Below are 19,199 nucleotides of genomic sequence, written 5' to 3'. Positions count from 1 at the left end.
CAAATATCTGGCGTCTTGCATTGTACCCAGAAGCCATGTGTAACAAATGTGACTTATGCAGTCATGGATGGCATGGGCCTATTTGGATGTACACATACTTTACTCATACTACTAAATTCTGGAAAGGCTTTAGCTTCTGGGTAACCTTCAGGGTCAGTTCCATGTATTTGCAACAATCCAAACAAGAATCTGAGGCATTAGTAATGATGAGCAGCATCCCAAACCCCACAACTCGGAAACAACTTCAATTGGTGCACAAGATGAAGGACCCTTCTAGAAACACCCACCCCATGTTCTTCAACAAGGAATCAAAAGTCTTACTAGGACCCCCAAATTGTGCAATGAACCTAGGAGAATATCTGGCCTTCAAAGAGCCATTTATAATTTTCATGTATTAAATTTACATGTATTAAATTCACAGATTTACTATATAGTAAATCTGTGACCAGTTGGGACCAATATTTGCTGAAAAACACTGTTTTAAATAAAGGTTTACCTCTATAGGCAGCCCTTGACTTACAATTACAAAGTTGACTCAGCCTTCCATCCTTCTGAGGTGGGTAAAATGAAGAGCCAGATTGTTGGGCGCAATGTGCTGACTCAGAGAGGGCTGTGAAGCGGTATATAAGTCTTAAGTGCTATTGCTAGAAATAAGGCGGGAATTTCATTTGCTAAGTGAGATGGTCATTAAGTGAGTTGTGCCTGATTTTATGACCATTTTTGCCATGGTTGTGAAGTGAATCATGCATGCAGTCATTAAAAGAATCCCGTTTCCCCCCCAAATTTGATCATGCGACCGAGGGAACCCCCAATAAGTGCAAGAACAGGCTGAAAATCACTTTTTTTCAGTGCTAACATAATTTCAAATGGTCATTAAATGAATGGCTGTAAGTTGAGGACTATCTGCATCTTAATACTGTATTTTCTAATTTGACCCATTATTTATTTTTGACCTTCCATTATTAAAGGCACCACGAGCTTAAGCTGAAATGCTTTAAGGCACAATCTGAATATGTAAATATTGAGGCCATTTTGAACCTATACACCAGTGTTTCTCAACCTTGGCAACTTGAAGACGTCTGGACTTCAACTCCCAGAATTCCCCAGCCAGCATTCGCTGGCTGGGGAATTCTGGGAGTTGAAGTCCAGACGTCTTCAAGTTGCCAAGGTTGAGAAACACTGCTATACACAATACCTTCTCTTAGTTATTGCTAATAGATTAGATTTTCCCACTGATTATTTAAGACAAAAGAATACTGCCTTTTCATTCACGCTTCTTGTCAAATTTGCCTTTGGAGAGGGCTCCCATTGCTTTCCCAGCTACAAGGAAACTGAAAGCCCCCACATGAACACAATAATACACTGATTTCCAATAGCGATTAGTACCCTCAAAGCTACGCAAGAGGAAACCCACGCACACATAGTCATAAGCCCTCATCTTCAGGAACCAGTGTGCCCAGTCAGCACAGGAACGGCCAGAGTGGGAGAGATGCCTCAATAACCCATCCTCCATGGCCTTCTCAGCTAGTAGGCATAATGGGATGGTATGGAAACTGAGGTGATAGCCAGGGCGGAATCCATGCCAGTAGGCCGAGATGCCCATAGTCCAAGAATACCTAAGAAGAAAAAGGTATCGTCAGTCTACAATCTTTTTCTCATGCCAATTCAAGCATCAATTTATCCCAGAATCTTTCCCATGCCCCATGATCATTTCTAACACTGTCATGGCTGTTGTTAAATCTAACTCCGTCTACAAATCTGTTGGACTTCATCACCTAGAAGCCTCCAGTTAACACTCCAAATCTCTTCAGGTTGACTTTAAAGATATGGAAATTGAAAATTAGTATAGGAGAAGGAATGGCAGAGCCTGTGGGAGATGTCAAAAGAGAAATTAGACTAGAGTCTCTACATTCCCACAGATGGACTAAATCGAACTCAGCTTGAATTCCGTTAACCCTTATCTAGCATCAAAATAGTGCTATTTGTTAGTTGATCAGCTTGCTGGGCATAGGCATAAACAATAAATCAGCGTAACTGAAACTTAACAGTAGCTCTGGTCTTTCATGCATAACACCTAAGAAGAAGATACAAGGTTGGGAAATGATTATTTATGCAACTTTCATTCAAGCCCAAAGCACTCTGAGTTCTCTTCGGCTCAATTTGGTTTTCTGATTTACCCTTTTTTCACTTACGAGTTGCTGCTTATGTCCCTTCCAAAATTTATCTAATTACCCACTTTCTCTATGCATAGTCCATATTAACCAGTGCCCTCTACTTTATAATATTTGTCAACTACCTCATTTTTCATCCCCTTAATTCATAATTGGTTTCACAGCTGAAACCATTCCTCATCTTTTTGTGCTACATTTTTTATTGCTGCTTCCCACAATTCTCATTTGCACATTCATATCAGATCCAATTAGTCCCACAATCCTGCATCCTTTTCCCCCTTCAGATCTGCATCATTGAAGAGCCTTCTTTGCTTGACTTCAAAACAACCAATCACTGTCTAGAACAGTGGTAGTCAACCTGGTCCCTACCGCCCACTAGTGGGCGTTCCAGCTTTCATGGTGGGCGGTAAGGGTTTGCTGTAACCCTGCTTTATAAATTTTATAAAGTAAAGTTACTTCCCTACTTTATAAATCACCATTACTGTGGAACCGGTGGGCGGTTAGAAAATTTTACTACTAACAGAGATACAAAAGTGGGCGGTAGGTATAAAACGGTTGACTATACTTGGTCTAGAACATTGTTTCTCAAACTTGACAACTTTTAAGCTATATGGACTTCAACTCCTGCAATTCCCCAGCCTGCTTTGCTGGATGGGGAATTCTGGAAGTTGAAGTCCACACATGTTAAAGGTGTCAAATCTGAGAAATACTAGTCCAGAATTATCTTTTCCATCTTCTCCATAAAACAGTTCCACAGCAACCCACTTTATATCACACCTCACTTCCAGCTCTCGTTTGCCCTAAGTATTCTTTTATTTTAATCCAATTTCACATGACTCACCTTAAGAGACGGGGGAGAAAAGCCACATTTTTGTAGGTGTATTGGTGTAACCACCATTGGACAGTCATGTTCCAACAGAGAATGCCGTCCTTCACCTTGGTACAAAATTCTGTACCATATGGATCAATGTTTTGGATTGTCCGATAATCATAGGCAACACTGGATGCTTCCCCATCAGCTAATCTGCTTGTTAAAAAAAGAGAAAGAAAATCCTTTATGTAGGTTTTTCACTCTGAAACTGACTGGCAGCATGCTTTCTACGCAGGACTGACCAGAAAGACAATCTGAGTTAGTACATACATTTAAAAAAATAGTCATTTGATTTAAATAGCTCACCTTCTGGTTGGGGAAAAGGGTGCAGACCTCTATATAAAATACCTACAGGCTTATAGTCCTCTGAACCAAGAAGGGATCAACATTTTCATAAAATGGGAATTTGTTCATTTAATATCCTGCCTTTGTTATTTTTTTATAAATTACTCAAGTGGCAAACATATCTAATATTCCTCCTTCCCTCCTATTTTCACCACATAACAATGCTGCGAGGTGAATTGGGCTGAGAGAGGGACTGGCCCCCAGTCCCCCCAGTTGGTGTCCATGCCTAAATGGCAGTAGAACTTACCATCTCCTAGTAACTGGCCCAAAGACCCCCAGCCAGATTTCATGCCTAAGGTGAGACTCGCAGTCTCCTGGCTTGTACCCTGGTGCCTTAACCACGAATATAAATAATGTTTTCTAAATTTAGGGTTCATTCACACATTTCCCCCCCCCCCAAAGCTCCGTGACAATGTTTTGGGCATCTAAGGCATAATGACATGCCCTCATGACTTCGTCATAAAATCCCTCATCCAAGAGCTCAGGCTGCATTTATCTGATCCCCATATTCATGTGGTATTTTCTGTCTTCTTTCAACACATTCTGACCAGTGACAAAACCCCTGGATGTAACCACCTGTCAAAAGTCAGCCCAAATTAAGAAGAGTGACGGGTGGATGTTTTTCCTGCCTGCACAAAATCCACCAGGACTAGTTAAGGAAAATACATTAGGGCCCCACCATTCACTGGTTTTAGTATCAGGCAGAACAGAAATCAGCAGATGGCAGAGAGCAAAATAATGCTCATTCTTTTGTGCCACAACTGTCAGAATGTAACTTTAGTCTAGTCTATTCGCACAGTCCTCCACCTGCAACCATGATTGGCTGAATTTCTGTTGCTAAGCAAGGCAGGTGTTTAAATGAATCCCATCCGATTTCGCAACCTTTTTTTGCCACAGTTGTTAACCGAATCACTGCAACTGTTAAGCGAATCACACCGTTGTTAATGAATCAACTTTCCCCTTGACTTTGCTTGTGAGAAGCTCCCTGAGAAGTTGCAAATGGTGATCACATGATCCTGAAACACTGCAATCATCAGCTGATTGTCAAGCACCCAAATTTTGATCATGTGACTGTGGGGATGCTGTAATGATCCTAAGTGCAAGGACCAGTTATAAGTCATCTTTTTCAGTGGTATTGTAACTTTAAATAGTCACTAACAAATGGTTGTAAGTGTCAAGGAGTATCTACATGGTTAGTCCTTGACGTACGACCACAACTGAACCCAAAACCTCCCATTACCAAACAAGCCAGTTGTTAAGTGAATTTCAACCCATTTTACCACCATATTTGCCACAATTGCTAAGCAAATCACTGCAGTTATTACATGTGGTCATTAAGTGAATCTAGCTTCTCCCATTAATTTTGCTTGTTGGAAAGCTGGCTGGGAAGATTGCAAAATGACACGTGACTCCAGGATAGGGCAATGGTCACAAACATGCGCCAGTTGCTAAGTGCCCAAATTTTGATCACATGACCTTGGTTGTGGTACAATGGTCATAAGTGTGAAAAATGGTCATGAGTCACTTTTTCCCAGGGCTGTAATAACTTCGAAGAGTCAATAAATGAATGGTTTGCAAGGTGAGGACTACCTGTAGCAGAAAAGGAATTTTTTTTTTAGACAAGGAAGAGAAGGTGTTCTAAACTCACTGGATTAGAGATTCGTATTCCACAGTCGGTCCTCTGCCTGATTGTGAATTGGCACAAGTTGGATATGCTCCAAGGCCAGCAGTGATGCAGGCACTCTCTGCACCATACCAGGTTACGTAGTTACGCAGGCGGAACACAAAGGAAACTGGCATCATGTAGAAAAGACGGAAACAGATCCCTTTTTCGTAGAAGGCAGCATTTTCCACATATTCAGGGGGCCAGATGTAGGAGACAGCCAAAAATGTAGTTGCAAAGACAGGCATCATCATCAATCTGTAAAGCAGTGGCTTCCATGTAGGAATTTCAGAAGGGTTGGGCTGATTCAACCAGTCATGATATGTACGATAGCGATAAAATAAGCCTGGGTTTTAAGAACACAGAAGAGAAAGCAAGGAAAGAAAACAAGACCAATGAGAGATATCTGTCTAAGAAAGGGGCAATAAATAACTAATGATTTGCCAGCTCAGGAATTCTGGGAGACGAAGTTCACAGGTCATCAAGTTGCCATAATTGTCCACCCCAGTGTAAAACAAAATGCACATTTTAATAATCCATATATATAAAAGCGAAGTGCCACTCACGTGACATCACAAAATCTCCAGAACTGTAAAGCCTACAAACTTGAAATGTGGCTTCTGTTCCTCTTGGCTTCTAGGTGCTTGCTAAGAAAGGATTTTTCGAAATGACCACCAGATCATTAGTATTTCTTATATTATTATTATTATTATTAACACATTCTGATGCTAAAGAGTTAGATGCTCTACTCCCCCTCCCAACCTGAAAACAACTCGATTCCAACTGCTACTTGAGTGTGGCCAGCATGTGACTCATCAATGGGGCCAGTCTGAGGGAGAGAAGAAGGATAGGAGAGAAGACGCCTCTGTGGGGCAAGGCTGAAGGAGATGAGAGGCAGATCATAACTACTCATTAATTTTCAAGCTGTAAATGTTGATTTATTGTTCAGCTAGTTGTAGCTTTTCCCACAACATCAATTACCTTAATGCAGAGCCAGTATCTTGGTGGGCATTAAGGGAAATCCAGCATCCAACATATTTTATTTTGGAAAGACTCTGTTAAGGTTGTTTATGATTGGGGAAGAATGTCAGGCATTTCTAATTGCACAACTGTTTTTCCGAAGGATTTGGCAACAGAAACATAATCTCTGCTATCCTAACTTTTTTCTATGCAATTTTCACAAAGCAAAAAAAAAAAAAAAAAGCTACAAAGGTGTAAAATTAACAAAAAGATTTACAGATTAATAAAGAGGTCTCCAACCCCCCCGGTCCATGGACAGGCGCCAGACCATGACATGCCAGAAACCGGGTCGCTCAAAATTTGAAGCCCCATCCCCGTTATGTAGGGAGCATATGAAACCACGCCCCATCTGGTCTGCGAAAAAACCTTTCTCCACGCAACTGGTCCCTGCTGCCCAAAAGGTTGAGGGGTGCTGGACTAGTAGAAAGCATAGTCTCTTTTTTTTCTGTGATAAGCAAGGTAATGTCCAACTACCTTCTTGATTTACGGTCCTTTAACTACCATTTGAAGTTACAACTGACTTTTCAAAGCTATTTACAACCCATTTTCGAAGTTATAATGATCACATACGAACATTCAGCTACATGATTCTAATTGGGCACTTGGCAACTAACTGACCTTTTCTGCAGTTTGCAACATCCAGCTGAAAAGGCAAGCTAGTTGCCAAGTGAATCTTGCAACTGGATTTGTGTAAAGGCAGCCATTGCTTAATGGTGTGGCATCCACCTAACAACTGCTCCAAAAAATGTCAAAACTTTGGATCTTGTTATGCCTCAACGTATGATCCCGATGATCATAATGGTTTAAATTATGGTCATAAGTTGAGAAGGACCTGTAATAGAGCCCACGCTTACACAGGCACAACACCAAAATCAACAGACAGCTGACATAAAAAGCAGACAAGAGGGCAAACTGGAGTGAGCATTATTCTTTTTAATTTGCTCTGATTGTTACCTTTTCCTTTAAAGAGAAGTCTTGCTACAAAGAATAACTCTTCAGCCCAGGATCTTCTCTTATTGATAACAGAACAATGTAATAATAGAGTTGGAAGGGACCTTGGTGGCCTAATCCAACCTCCTGCTCAAGCAGAAGACCTTAGGCCTAGACTAGAGATGGCTAAACTTTTTGTTGTTGCATGCCGAAAGCGCACGAGAGACCGCGGGCCCGCCCACGCACCCATACCCATAATGCAATATGTGTGCGCCCCCCCCGTGTCCCCTGCCTCCTGGGCATGTGACCCCCTGTGCTCCTCTGCCCCTCCGCACATGTGCGCATGATCCCCCATACCCCATTTTGGGCTTTGTAGACCTCCATGCAGCCTCCTGGGAGGAAAAATGGACCGTGGGGGGCTGCCCCCCAGTACTCTCCCGCGCCCATGTGCGCACACACACCCCGCACCCTGGGCATGCATGTTGCACATGTCCCCTGTGCATGCGTGACAGTGACCTGAAAATCAGCTGGCTGGCGGGAGGCATGTGCGCATGCACTGTAAAGCTGAGATGGGCGATGGTTTGCATGCCTGCAGAAAGTGTTTTGCATGCCACCTGTGGCATGCGTGCCATAGGCTAGCCATCATGGGACTAGACCATTCTGGACAAATGCCTGTCCAATCTCTTCCTAACAACCTCTAGGGATGGCGCATCTATAACGTCTGAAGGCAAGTTGTTCTACTGAATAATTGTTCTTTTTGATAGCCCTTCATATATTGATGCTTATACGGTATATATGTAGTGAAAAAGTACCAACATTTTAAAATGTTCATAAACCCACCACTCAAAAGGCTGTCAAAAGCAAAATGCATCATAGGAATTTGTAACTGTAGACATAGTTCACTTTCTATTAGGTAGTTCACTTACCTGTCATAAGTCCCACATAGCAGTAACTGTAGCACAGTATCTCTGGCAGTCCAGGTATTTCAGAAATTACGCCAATTGCCAGAGATTTGACATCTGATGTCACTTCCTGTTCCTTCACCTGAATGAATTCTTGCACCTCATTGGCTATGCTCACCATCTGGAGACATCAATTAAAACATCAGGGGAAGGGCTTACTTCCTCTTAATCCAAGAACTCTCCCTACCCACAACCAACCACAGTTTAGTACCAGCTACCTTGAGGGTGAGCAAAAGTTGCACAGATTTGGTCAAATGTGTTAGCTGGGGAAACTTGAAGGAGGTAAATTTGTGGAAAAAGAGCAGGTACGAAAACGTCCATCCTAATGTCAGAGAGGTGGAATACCTATTTTAGAAAAGAGAGCATGTAATGGTTAAGAAATCATCCACATTATAATTTCAAGCATATATATGCCTCTGTTCAGCAGTGGATTCACTTACCTTCCCAACCGGTTCACAAATGTGAGCATGTGCGCCATACAAACACAACTTTAGGAATACCCAACAATTCCCTCTCCTCCGCTACTTAATGTTGCCTTATAGTTTTATAGATGTGAGCAAGGTGTTTAATTAGACGCTAAGCTTGTTACTGACCATAGGACACTGAGCCTGATTTTGCCCCTCTCTTCCAGCCAAGATCCTTTAATCATTGTGCCTATTGCATCATCACAAATTCATCATGTCAGCCCTTCTAGATAAATCAGACAGGAAACACAACTAGATATTAATTCTACTTTATTGCAAGGCTACATTAAGAGTATCTTGCAAGTGTGAAAGTGTAACATCACCACTTCTAACCGCTTGGTCCATTAAGATGAGTGCTTCCTGAAGATTTCTGGTTTGGCGTTGTGGCGAGACAGTTGGAGACAACGGGGTTCCGTGGATCCCAGCCAATTCTTCTCCAGTAGGAGACCCTTAGGGGCCAAAGTCACCCTGAAGGAATGATGAAGAAAGAAGGGATTCCTTGTTGATTGCGGAAGAGCAGTGGCTCTCCTATTTGTTCTGAGGCGCCCTCCCAATTGACGGGCAAAAGAGATTGCCATTATGGCCAGAACAAAGCTGGGGCAGCCGAAGAAGAAATGAGCTGGAGTGGTGGGTCAACAGAAGATTGGAACTGGGTGAGATGATTTTCAACTTCTTTATTAGAGATCCACCCTAAATAAAATAATTTTTGAAAGACTCCAAAGCACATTAAGCAATGAATTAACACATGGAAATAAAAGTATAGACCCAAAAGAGAAATGAAATTTTAATGAAAGAATATGAAGTTTTAAAATATAAAAAGACTTAACTGGAATTTGTGGTACTGTGAAAAGTGATTTTAATTTGTTGAAAATATTGTTTGACTGCTGGAAACTATATAAAGAAAATGTTTTTTTTCTTTTTTATTGAACTTTGAACCAGCTGTTAGAGCTTTTGCCTCATTTTAGTATTGAAACTTAGAGTTGGAATGTCATCTACTGAACAGAGAAAATGTTATATTAATATATGGTTGGAAAGGACCTTGAGGGAAAAAAAGTCAGAGTTGATTAAAAAAAAAAAAAGGAAAGTCAAGATTGATAAAAAGAAAAACAAAGTGAAAGGCAAACAATATCTGGAAGGTCATTTTTTGTTTTTTCCTTTTCTATCTACTTGTTTTTTTGCGGCTTGGAATAACTGGTGAGCCTTTTGAAATTTTTCAAAGTAGTGTGGATTATTAACAAGAGTAATTGCCCTTGAAACGGAAAACTTGATTCTGTGAATTAGAGAGACATGGGGAAATTTGGTGGGAAGAGCATGGGAGATTGATAAAAAAAACCAGTAGAACTTAAAATACTAAAAAGGGAAAGAGATGATGGATAGATACAAAATAGTTCTTAATATGGGATTTGTTTTACGATTAGAAAATAAAGTTAGAAATTAGGAAAATGTTAGGCATACTGTCACATAAGTTATTATAATTACTATGAATATGTCAGCAATGGCGAACCTTTTTTGGCTCACATGCCATAAGTGGTGGGAGCACAGGGGGGTCATGCGCAAGCGTGCCGCACACATAATGCAATGTGCAAACCCACAGTGCGCATGTGCACATTTTTTTGCATGTTTTTTCACCCTCTCCAGGCTCCAGAGGCTTTATAGGAGCCTGGGGAGGGCGTAAAGAGCCCCCCTCTTTCCCCCAGAGGATCTCCGGAGGCTTCAGGGACCTTCAGGAAGTGTCTCTGAAGCCTCTGGAGGGCATAAAAGGAACCTACAAGCAAACCGGAAGTGACTTCCGGTTTGCTCATAGGGTCGGTTTAAGCCCACCGGAGGTTTCAGGGATCTTCAGGAAGCCTCCAGAGGACTAAAAAGGACCCTATGAGCAAACTGGAAGTCCGTTCCTGAACTTCCGGTGTGCCCATAGGGCCAGGTTTTTGCACTCCAAAGCCTCCGGAGGGCCTCGGGGGGGGGCTCTTTTCACCCTCCCCAGGCTCCTATAAAGCCTCTGGAGTCTGGGGAGGATGAAAAATGGCTTTTAAAAAGACTGAACTCAGCTGGCCAGTGCGCGCATGCACCATCGGTTCACCATCCCGGGTATATGTAAATGTTAGAAATTGAAAGATTTCTACTATGTATATTTAAATAGTAAAGGGTAAGAGATGATGGCTAGATACATAATATTTCTTAATATGGGAATTGTTGTATTAGGGCAGTGATGACGATTAGGGAGTGCGCGTGCTCGCTCGTTGGGAACGCAACCTGGCAGAGGAGCTGCCCAGGGAACATGTGTGCACCGGGAAATGAACTTACGGTTTCAGCTAGTCTTCTGGTTTCTGGTGTGCATGTGCACATGACAATCAGCTAGCCGGCACGCAAACTGACACCAGAAAACGGAAGACCAGCTCTTCCAATTTCCAGCACTGCCGCCTGCATGAAGGCCAGCTGATCGTCAGGTGCATGCCATAAACCCGGAAGAGGAACAGGCAACGCCACACATGCTAGGCGACATGGCTCTGTGTGCCACTTTGGGCACGTGGGTCATAGGTCCGCCATCATGGTATTAGGAGTTAAAAAAAAGAGGTAGAAAGTAGAAATTGGGAAAACATTACTTTTGTAGTATACTGCTACAAAATATAATATATTATAACTACAATGTATATGTAAATCTTAGAAGTTGAAGTATTATTATCATGTATACCTAAACAGTGTTATTGTGATTAGTATTCTGTATAAAGTAAATTGACCCAGACAATGTAATGTTCACTAAGCACTCATATATGTTAAAGAAAAAACCATTTAAAAATCATATTAAAAAAAAGATTAGAGCTTCCTAAGCTTTTTTCCCCCCTCCCCCCGACCACTAAGCCACTGAGGGTTCCTGCCTCTCTTCTTTGATCGTTTCCTAGGCACCATTTCTCCTCTTCATCTCCCAAGGTCATCCACACATCCCATTACATCAACATCCTGCAACATAGGCCCATACCTAAAGAACTCACCAGACCTAAAGAGCTAATGTTTCCTTCTCTATAATCCCTGCCTATATGTTTCTCAGGCCCTCTACTAATTTAATTTAGGGTTTAGAACCAGGAGCACTGGGAAGTCAAATCTCATTTTGCTTTGGAGATTCAGTTCATTTTCCTATAGCTGCCCTGCACACTACTCTTGTCTTCAGACTTCCAAAAACCTTCAAAACCTCTTAGACTTTCAGACACAAACACCAAAAGCATACGGCTCCCTGCAACATTTTGCCTAATCAGATGGGATTTTTTGATCCATTTACTTTGGTGAGATTTTGATGATAATCCATGTCCCCATAATGGTGACAAAAGAATGAATGGTGTGGATGCCACAAGCAGCCATTGTAAGCCCAAGGCCCACCGCAGCTGCTCCATATTTCTTGAATGTCAATCCTACAGAAAAAGAAAGGAAAAGAAACGTCCATCAGCAAATATCTGGACACCAGTCTGAGAATTTAAGACTGTGGGTGTGGAAATTTAAAACTTGTTAACAGCCAGATTTGTGCAACAAGTTTATTTTAACAACTTTTATCTGAGTGGTTTAGCTTGTTGGGAAACTCAGATAGTTTGATTACTTTATGGTTCAATAATTCATTTTCAGGGGAAATGTGTTAAATCACTAGCTAAGTACTGATAGAAGAAAAGATTTGTAGCTCAGGGTTGAACTGTAGAAACCAACAATCTTTCTGAGACATGTAGTTTTCTTGCACACGTTTCATTACCAAAATAGGTAACACCATCAGCACTGCAATGAAATGTCTGCAAGAAAGCCACCAAGCTCAAAGAGCACCAAGGACACCACAGTAACCAAATTAAAGCCATAATCTTTAAAAATTAGAGACTGCAGAATTCATAGAGAGAGATTGTGGCTATCCTCATTCTTCAGCATCTCCTTTTAAAACAATCCGATTATCTGGGATGGAAAAATATATCACCAAATTCTGACTATCTACCACTAAGTTCAAGATTAAGGCCAATAGGGTGGTCTTGCATGTTATATCAAATGATAATGATTCTGTCTAGAATGATATGAAATGCAGACATTATAGCCTGTGAATCACGCTTTATGATTTAGCTTTAGGTAACTTACTCAAAAACTTTGACATAAGAAAGCTTTGCATAATGTGTGAACATCCCCACTGTGGTTTAATTAGAAAGCCGTGGTTAAAACAAGTATTTGCTGAATATGAATGAATCTGGCCACAGTCTAGTCTTTATCTGGAATTCTTCTTATTTCTCTGACTTACTTCAGTCTTTATCTGGAATTCTTCTTTTTTCATCCCAAAACCAGATGCATCTCAAATCCCCATCTTTTAAGCTTCTGTGTCTCGGGAGAACTCCTCTTTCAGGCTCTCTCCAATCAGCCCTTGAAAATCATCAAGCTAGTGGCAAGTCCTTTTTGCCCAAAACCCAGGAGAGTTTCCAATGAAGACCATAGTAGTCTTAGCACTTACCCCTTTTCTTGAAGAAGAAGCCAATGGGAATTGGGGCAAACAGGAATGCTGTGTAAACAACCCCGACAGATGAAATTGTATCTGCCAAAAGATTCAGAATGAAGCTAGTTACAGCAAAAAAATTGTGAGAGTGCTACCATAGACAGGTCACCATAAGCCATAGCATCAGCCTTAAAGATGATTTTGGTGAAGTGGAAAATACGAAGTGATCAGTGGTGGGATTCAAATTTTTTTACTACTAGTTCTGTGGGCGTGGCTTGGTGGTGGGCATGGCATGGCTTGGTGGGTGTGGCAGGGGAAGGATACTGTAAAATCTCCATTCCCTCCCCACTCCAGGGGAAGGTTTCTGCAAAATCACCATTTCCTCCTGATCAGCTGGGAATCAGGAGGCAAAGAATAGATGGGTGCGGGGCCAGTCAGAGGTGGTATTTACCGGTTCTCTGAACTACTCAAAATTTCCACTACCGGTTCACCAGAACTGGTCAGAACCTGCTGAATACCATCTCTGGAAGTAATCCAGCAGTTCTGGACCACAGACATGATACCGATGTGGAAAGCAAGGAGATGAGGGAGGTCTTGCATCCAATTATTTGTATCTTGATGGCAAGGATAAGGGGCTATTATTTTTATGCAATTATGCACAATGGAATCAAACAGCCATGCTGCCCCCCCCCAAAAAAACCTTGAAACAGTGTGTAGTTAATTTGCGACCACAAGATGTAATTATGAGCTACAGATTTTGATATTTTTTAAAGTGAGTTAACTAGTTGAGGAAGACTAGTGAAGTCTCCATCACTCTAAATTTGGCTCCAGGTGGCTACACGCTTCCATCCATGTTTTTCTTGACAATTCTAAGAAAGGAGATGCCTTCATCTACTTCTGAGATGATCTTCAACTTCCTAATCTTTAAACTTTGAGTTGGAGAACAGAAAAGCACAGTTGGAAGGGACCTTGGGGATCTTTTAGTCCCGTGATGGTGAACCTATGACATGCACGCCACAGGTTGCACGCGGAGCCCTCTGCGGGCACATTAGCAGCCGCCCCAGCTCAGTGCCACCGCACATGCATGCGGGGCCCCCACTGGCCAGCTGATATTTGGATCTCTGCCACACGTGTGGGAAATGCATGCGCATACATGGGGGTCTTGCTTGCATGCATGGGGGGACACGGGGGAATGTGGTGCACCCTTCTGTGGCCTGTTTTTGATCCCAGGAGGCTGCAGGGAGGCCTGCTAGGCCCAAAATGGATCACAGGATTTTGGGTCGGCGCACATGCATAGGTGGGTAGGGAGCGCACGCGTGGGGGGGGGGAGTGTCGCACGAGCATTGCATTATGGGTATGCACTTTTGGCCCACAAGGACAAAAAGTTAACCATCATTGTTCTAGTCCAACTCTGGACTCAGATAGGAAACCCTCAACCATTTCAGACAAATGGTTGTCCAATATCTTCTTTAAAAGTTCCAGTGTTGGAGAATTTACAACTTCTGGAGGCAAATCATTCCACTGATTAATTGTTCTAACTGTCAGGAAATTTCTCCTCAATTCTAAGTTGCTTCTCTTCTTGATTAGTTTCCATCCATGTCTTCTTGTCCTACTCTCAGGTCCTTTGGAGAATAGCTTCACTCCCTCTTCATTGGAACACTGCTATCATGTCTTCTGCTTCTTTTCATTAAACTAGACATACTCCTATTAGAGAGAACATTGTAGAGCAGGGTTTTCCAACCTTGACAACTTTAAGATAAGTGGACTTTAATTCCCAGAATTATTATTTTAGAAATGTTATGAGGAGTGAAGGTCGGGAAGAGAGGCGGACAACTAAAAAGGAAAAGAATACAGCTAATTCAAAGCTAACTGCCAAATGCAGTTTGTGAAGGTTACCAGGCTTACAAGTTAAACAGATTTCAAGGGAGCAGATAAGATTGAGGCCTCCTCCTGCAGCTTTTGGAAATATGTTGTCCCACCCTGGCTAAACTCCAGGTTTGTCTGTGAACAAATCTTTTATCTCACGGCCTCACTGCATTTTGCAGCTGGAATCATATGGAGCATTCTGAAGAGGCGGGTAGCATTGTCAGGAAGGGTCAACCATTTTTCTTTTGGGAAATGACTGCGGAATGCTGCAAATGGCTGCCATTGTGGGCTGATTGTCAAAATGTTGTCATGTGACTGAGGGAGACATCCTGGCCATTTGAACTTCTGAACTGGATCATAAGAAGGGAACCTTGTTTTTTTTTGAGGGAGTGTGTGTGTCCATGGTAACTTTGAATGGTTGATAAGCAACGGATCATAAGCCACGGACTCCCTGTAATTACTGATTTATTTATTAATCCAGTGTTTTTCAACCTCAGCAACTTTCAAGCTATATTCAAGCTATCCCAGGTGATTTTTTTTCATGAACAGCTGGAGAATTACATACAACCACAACTGAGTCCAAAATGTATGTTGCTAAGTGAGACAGTTCTCAAATGAGTTTTGCTCCATTTTATAACTTTTCTTGCCACAATTGTTAAGTGAATCACTACAGTTGTTAAATTAGTAGTAGCAGCTGTTAAGTGAATTTGGCTTTCCCATTGATTTTGCCCGTCAGACGGTTGCGAAAGGGGATTATATGAACACAGGACACTGCAACTGTCATGGATATGAGTCAGTTGCCAAGAGTCTGAATTTTGATCCCATGACCATGGAGATGCTGAAATGGTTGTAAGTGTGGGAAATGATCATAAGTCACTTTTGTTTAGTGCCATTGTAAATGAACTGTTGTAAATCGAGGACTACCTGTACAGAATGATCTGACCAAAGGAATTCATCTCAAAGTAACCCAGATTGAACAGAAGATACTTCACATACACCCTACTTTCTTCCTGGAGGTTTCAAAAAACACCTGGCATCTAAATGCTTTTAACTGTTTGCTTCACCATGGCTATTTTTATTTCCAAATGTTCTTGCAGAGTCACTTTCACTTTCTAATCTCTGTAAGCAGTACTAAAAAACATGAAGCCCCTAATCAGCACATAAACCCCCTTTAACCAAGCATCAAATTTCAGCAATAGCACTTAGACTTATATACCGCTTCATAGGGCTTTCAGCCCTCTCTAAGCAGTTTACAGAGTCAGCATATTGCCCCCAACAACAATCCGGGTCCTCATTTTACCCACCTCGGAAGGATGGAAGGCTGAGTCAACCCTGAGCTGGTGAGATTTGAACAGCCGAACTGCAGAACTGCAGTCAGCTGAAGTAGCCTGCAGTGCTGCATTTAACCACTGCGCCACCTCAGCCCATGGTTTCAAGAAAACCATGAGCCCATATATAGACATTTTGCAGTTCATATTCAATTTTATGCCATGGTTGTTAAGTGAATCACAATGATGCTTAAGTAAATCAGTCATGCAGTCATTAAATGAATCTGGCTCCCCCCATAGACTTGGTTTGTTGGAAGCTAGCTGGGAAGATCACAGATGGCAATCACATAATCCTGGAATGTTGCACCCATCAAAAATACATGCCAATTGCCAAGCTCTAGAATTTTGATCACATGATTGTGGGAATGCTCCTGTAAGAACAAGGCAAGTCATTTCCCCCCCAGTGCTATTGTAATCTTGAACAAATGGTTACAACTTGAGGACTATCTGTAAAAAGTGAATTTGCATTACCAACCTCCCCTCCCATGAATAAAACTAAGCAATACAGGTTGTCCTCAACTTACAACAGTTCATTTAATGACCATTCAAAATTACAACAGCATTGAAAAAAATGACTTATGACCATTTTGTCACACTGATGACCATTGCAGCATCCCCATGATCACGTGATCAAAATTCAGATGCTTGGCTGGTTCATATTTATGATGGTTGCCGTGTCCCAAAGGTGATCAACTTTTTTGCAAACGTCTGATGAGCAGTCAATGGAGAAGCCAGATTCACTTAACAACCATGTTACTAATTTAACAATTGCAGTGATTCAATTAATGGTGGCAAGAAAGGTAAAATGGGGTGAAACTCACTTTCTCAATGTCTCACTTAACAACATAAATTTTGGGCTCAATTGTGATTGTAAATCTAGGACTATATGTATATAGTATCAGAAGCCATACCAAGTCATCGACAAGTCAGCTCCTTTCAATGCCCACCTTTCATACTTTATTAAACCACTAGGATTGCCAACTTCTGCTGAAGCCAGTTCTGGAGATTTGCCAGAGCCCCGTAGGCTTCAAATAAATAGCAAAATAGAAAGGGGGGGAGTGAAACAAAGCAAGCAAAAGTGAAACTGATATTTTCATCAACGGCCATGGGACAAATAAGAATGTAAGTACAAATAAAAAATGAAAATGATAGTAACTAATGTTATGCTATGGAGATGATGAAAACCAAACGTAAAGTGCAATTAATCTATTTGTTTTTTCAATGAGTTGCATAAATAATTTTCAAGCAAACTTTGGCAGCAAACATCTTCCTTCACCCAACACTCCCTTTCAGCCTCAGCCCCCTCACCCCCATGCACAGCCCAGTTAAAGGTAGTAGGGGGTGGAGGGAAAATTATTTGGTGTCTACTCCCTAGATCTTTTTATTTTATTTATCCTAGCTCTTAAACATTTGTTATCTTGTTAGCTTTCTATGCATTATTAGTCTTCTTGGGAGAGATAGAGAAGGTAACAGAAGGAATGTTAGACATAAACAACCAAAAGACAGAAGGAAAGTGCATTGGAAGTTTGTCACAAATAGGGGAAACTAAATTCAAGTGGCAAAAAGCTCAAGAAGTAGTAATTCAACATACTATATTCCAAAAGTTTCTACATTTATAAACTCAGTAATAAAGAGGTTGGGAAGCTCTAAGCTCTACTTTGTAAGATTCTGTATCCAGCCTAAAATAGCACTAGACTCAACACTCACAATCCAAATTACTTAAATTGTTGCTTCTCCTTCTTGCCCCATTGTGTGGGACCCCAGCTTAATGTTACTGCTGCTACAATTGTGTAACATTTTCCTTTAGTTTATAGCAATCAGTTGGAATGAGTAGCAATCAGGGTCACCCCCCCAAAAAAATCAGCAAATAAGGCCAGCCACTCGGTTTTAACACCCACATCTTGCTCACCTTCTGTCAAATGGCGCCACACGTTTGACCACGCATTGCCCATCTTTGTAGTAATGGATTATATGGGTGGTTGGTCGGATCGCGAGCGTGAAACACAGCCACCTCCTGCCCGACTTTACCCACCAGGAGACTTTTATTTAGCACAGGGGAGGAGAGAAAGGAGGGACTGCAACCACAGGGCGTGTCATCTAATTCTTCGATTCTGGTCGTGAACTCAGTCCGGAAAAGCAAAGAATGGGAACGGGCTAGATTTTATCTTTTGCAATCTTAGAGACACGTGTAGGCATGCATACAGATGGATAAACAGAGACTGTGTACTCAGAAAGGCCACTGAATGTCTCTCTTTAAAAAAAAATCCTTAAGGGCACAAATTATATCCCTCATCTTGGGAGGCTGCGGCTGTAATATTAATGCATTTTTAGTAATTATTTCGGAGTTACCGCTCTTCTGCACCAGTTAGTTCTCACGTCAAGCCAGACAAAGCGAGACAGCGCGTTCGAAGCTGTCCGTCGAAGGCCACCGTATCAGCGCTTTTTTTTAAACGCCGCCAATAGGATTTTGGGAAATGTAGTAATTTGGTGCATAAACCAGATAATCCTATAAATAAGAAGTAATTATTGATTTGATACAGTACCAGGCAAAATCGGATGCCTGTACTGTCTGTTTCTTTGGGGGAGCCATACAAACCATATACCACAAACAAACAGCAAAGATAATGATAAATGGAGAACTGACAACAAAAGTAATTATTGATTTGATACAGTACCAGGCAAAATCGGATGCCTGTACTGTCTGTTTCTTTGGGGGAGCCATACAAACCATATACCACAAACAAACAGCAAAGATAATGATAAATGGAGAATTGACAGATTCGATCGAAATAAGGAGAGAAACGAGACAAGGCTGCCCACTATCACCTTTACTTTTTGTGGTAACATTAGAAGTTTTAAATAGAAAGATTAGAGAAGAGAAAGAAATAAAAGGAATGAAAATTTAAAAAGAAGAATATAAATTACAAGAATTTGCAGATGATCTGGTTTTTATCCTTGAGGATCCATTAGAAACTGCATCCAAATTGATAGAAAAAATAGAGGAATATGGAAAAGGAGCAGGCTTGAAAATAAATAAAGATAAAACGAAGATTCTGACAAAGAATATATCATCGAGACAAAAGGAAGAATTGGCAGAAACTTTGGAGATTCAAATTACAAATAAGGTTAAAT

General features: G+C 41.4%; 1 protein-coding gene across 2 annotated transcripts; it reads right to left on the bottom strand.

The window, feature by feature from the left end:
* Positions 1-1,188: 1,188 nt before the first annotated feature.
* Positions 1,189-18,178, bottom strand: LOC106554104 (membrane-bound acylglycerophosphatidylinositol O-acyltransferase mboat7). Of its 2 annotated transcripts, XM_087713904.1 has the most exons (9): positions 17,977-18,178; positions 17,015-17,092; positions 12,892-12,972; positions 11,701-11,830; positions 8,181-8,307; positions 7,927-8,083; positions 5,036-5,396; positions 3,013-3,195; positions 1,189-1,616 (listed from the first exon to the last, which is right to left on the bottom strand). In XM_087713904.1, the coding sequence occupies exons 2-9, from the start codon at positions 17,019-17,021 to the stop codon at positions 1,265-1,267; spliced, it is 1,398 nt and encodes a 465-aa protein (XP_087570030.1). In that variant the 5' UTR covers positions 17,022-17,092; positions 17,977-18,178; the 3' UTR covers positions 1,189-1,264. The 2 variants fall into 2 exon arrangements, with proteins under 2 accessions (XP_087570030.1, XP_087570029.1); XM_087713903.1 differs by lacking the exon at positions 17,015-17,092.
* Between the last annotated feature and the right edge of the window lie 1,021 nt (positions 18,179-19,199).

This window comes from Thamnophis sirtalis, unplaced genomic scaffold, assembly GCF_051295495.1.
Source record: "Thamnophis sirtalis isolate CommonGarterSnake01/CBP01778 unplaced genomic scaffold, rThaSir2_p1.2 scaffold_4, whole genome shotgun sequence".
Classification (NCBI taxonomy): domain Eukaryota; kingdom Metazoa; phylum Chordata; class Lepidosauria; order Squamata; family Natricidae; genus Thamnophis; species Thamnophis sirtalis.
This window is presented reverse-complemented; position numbering and strand designations above follow the sequence as displayed.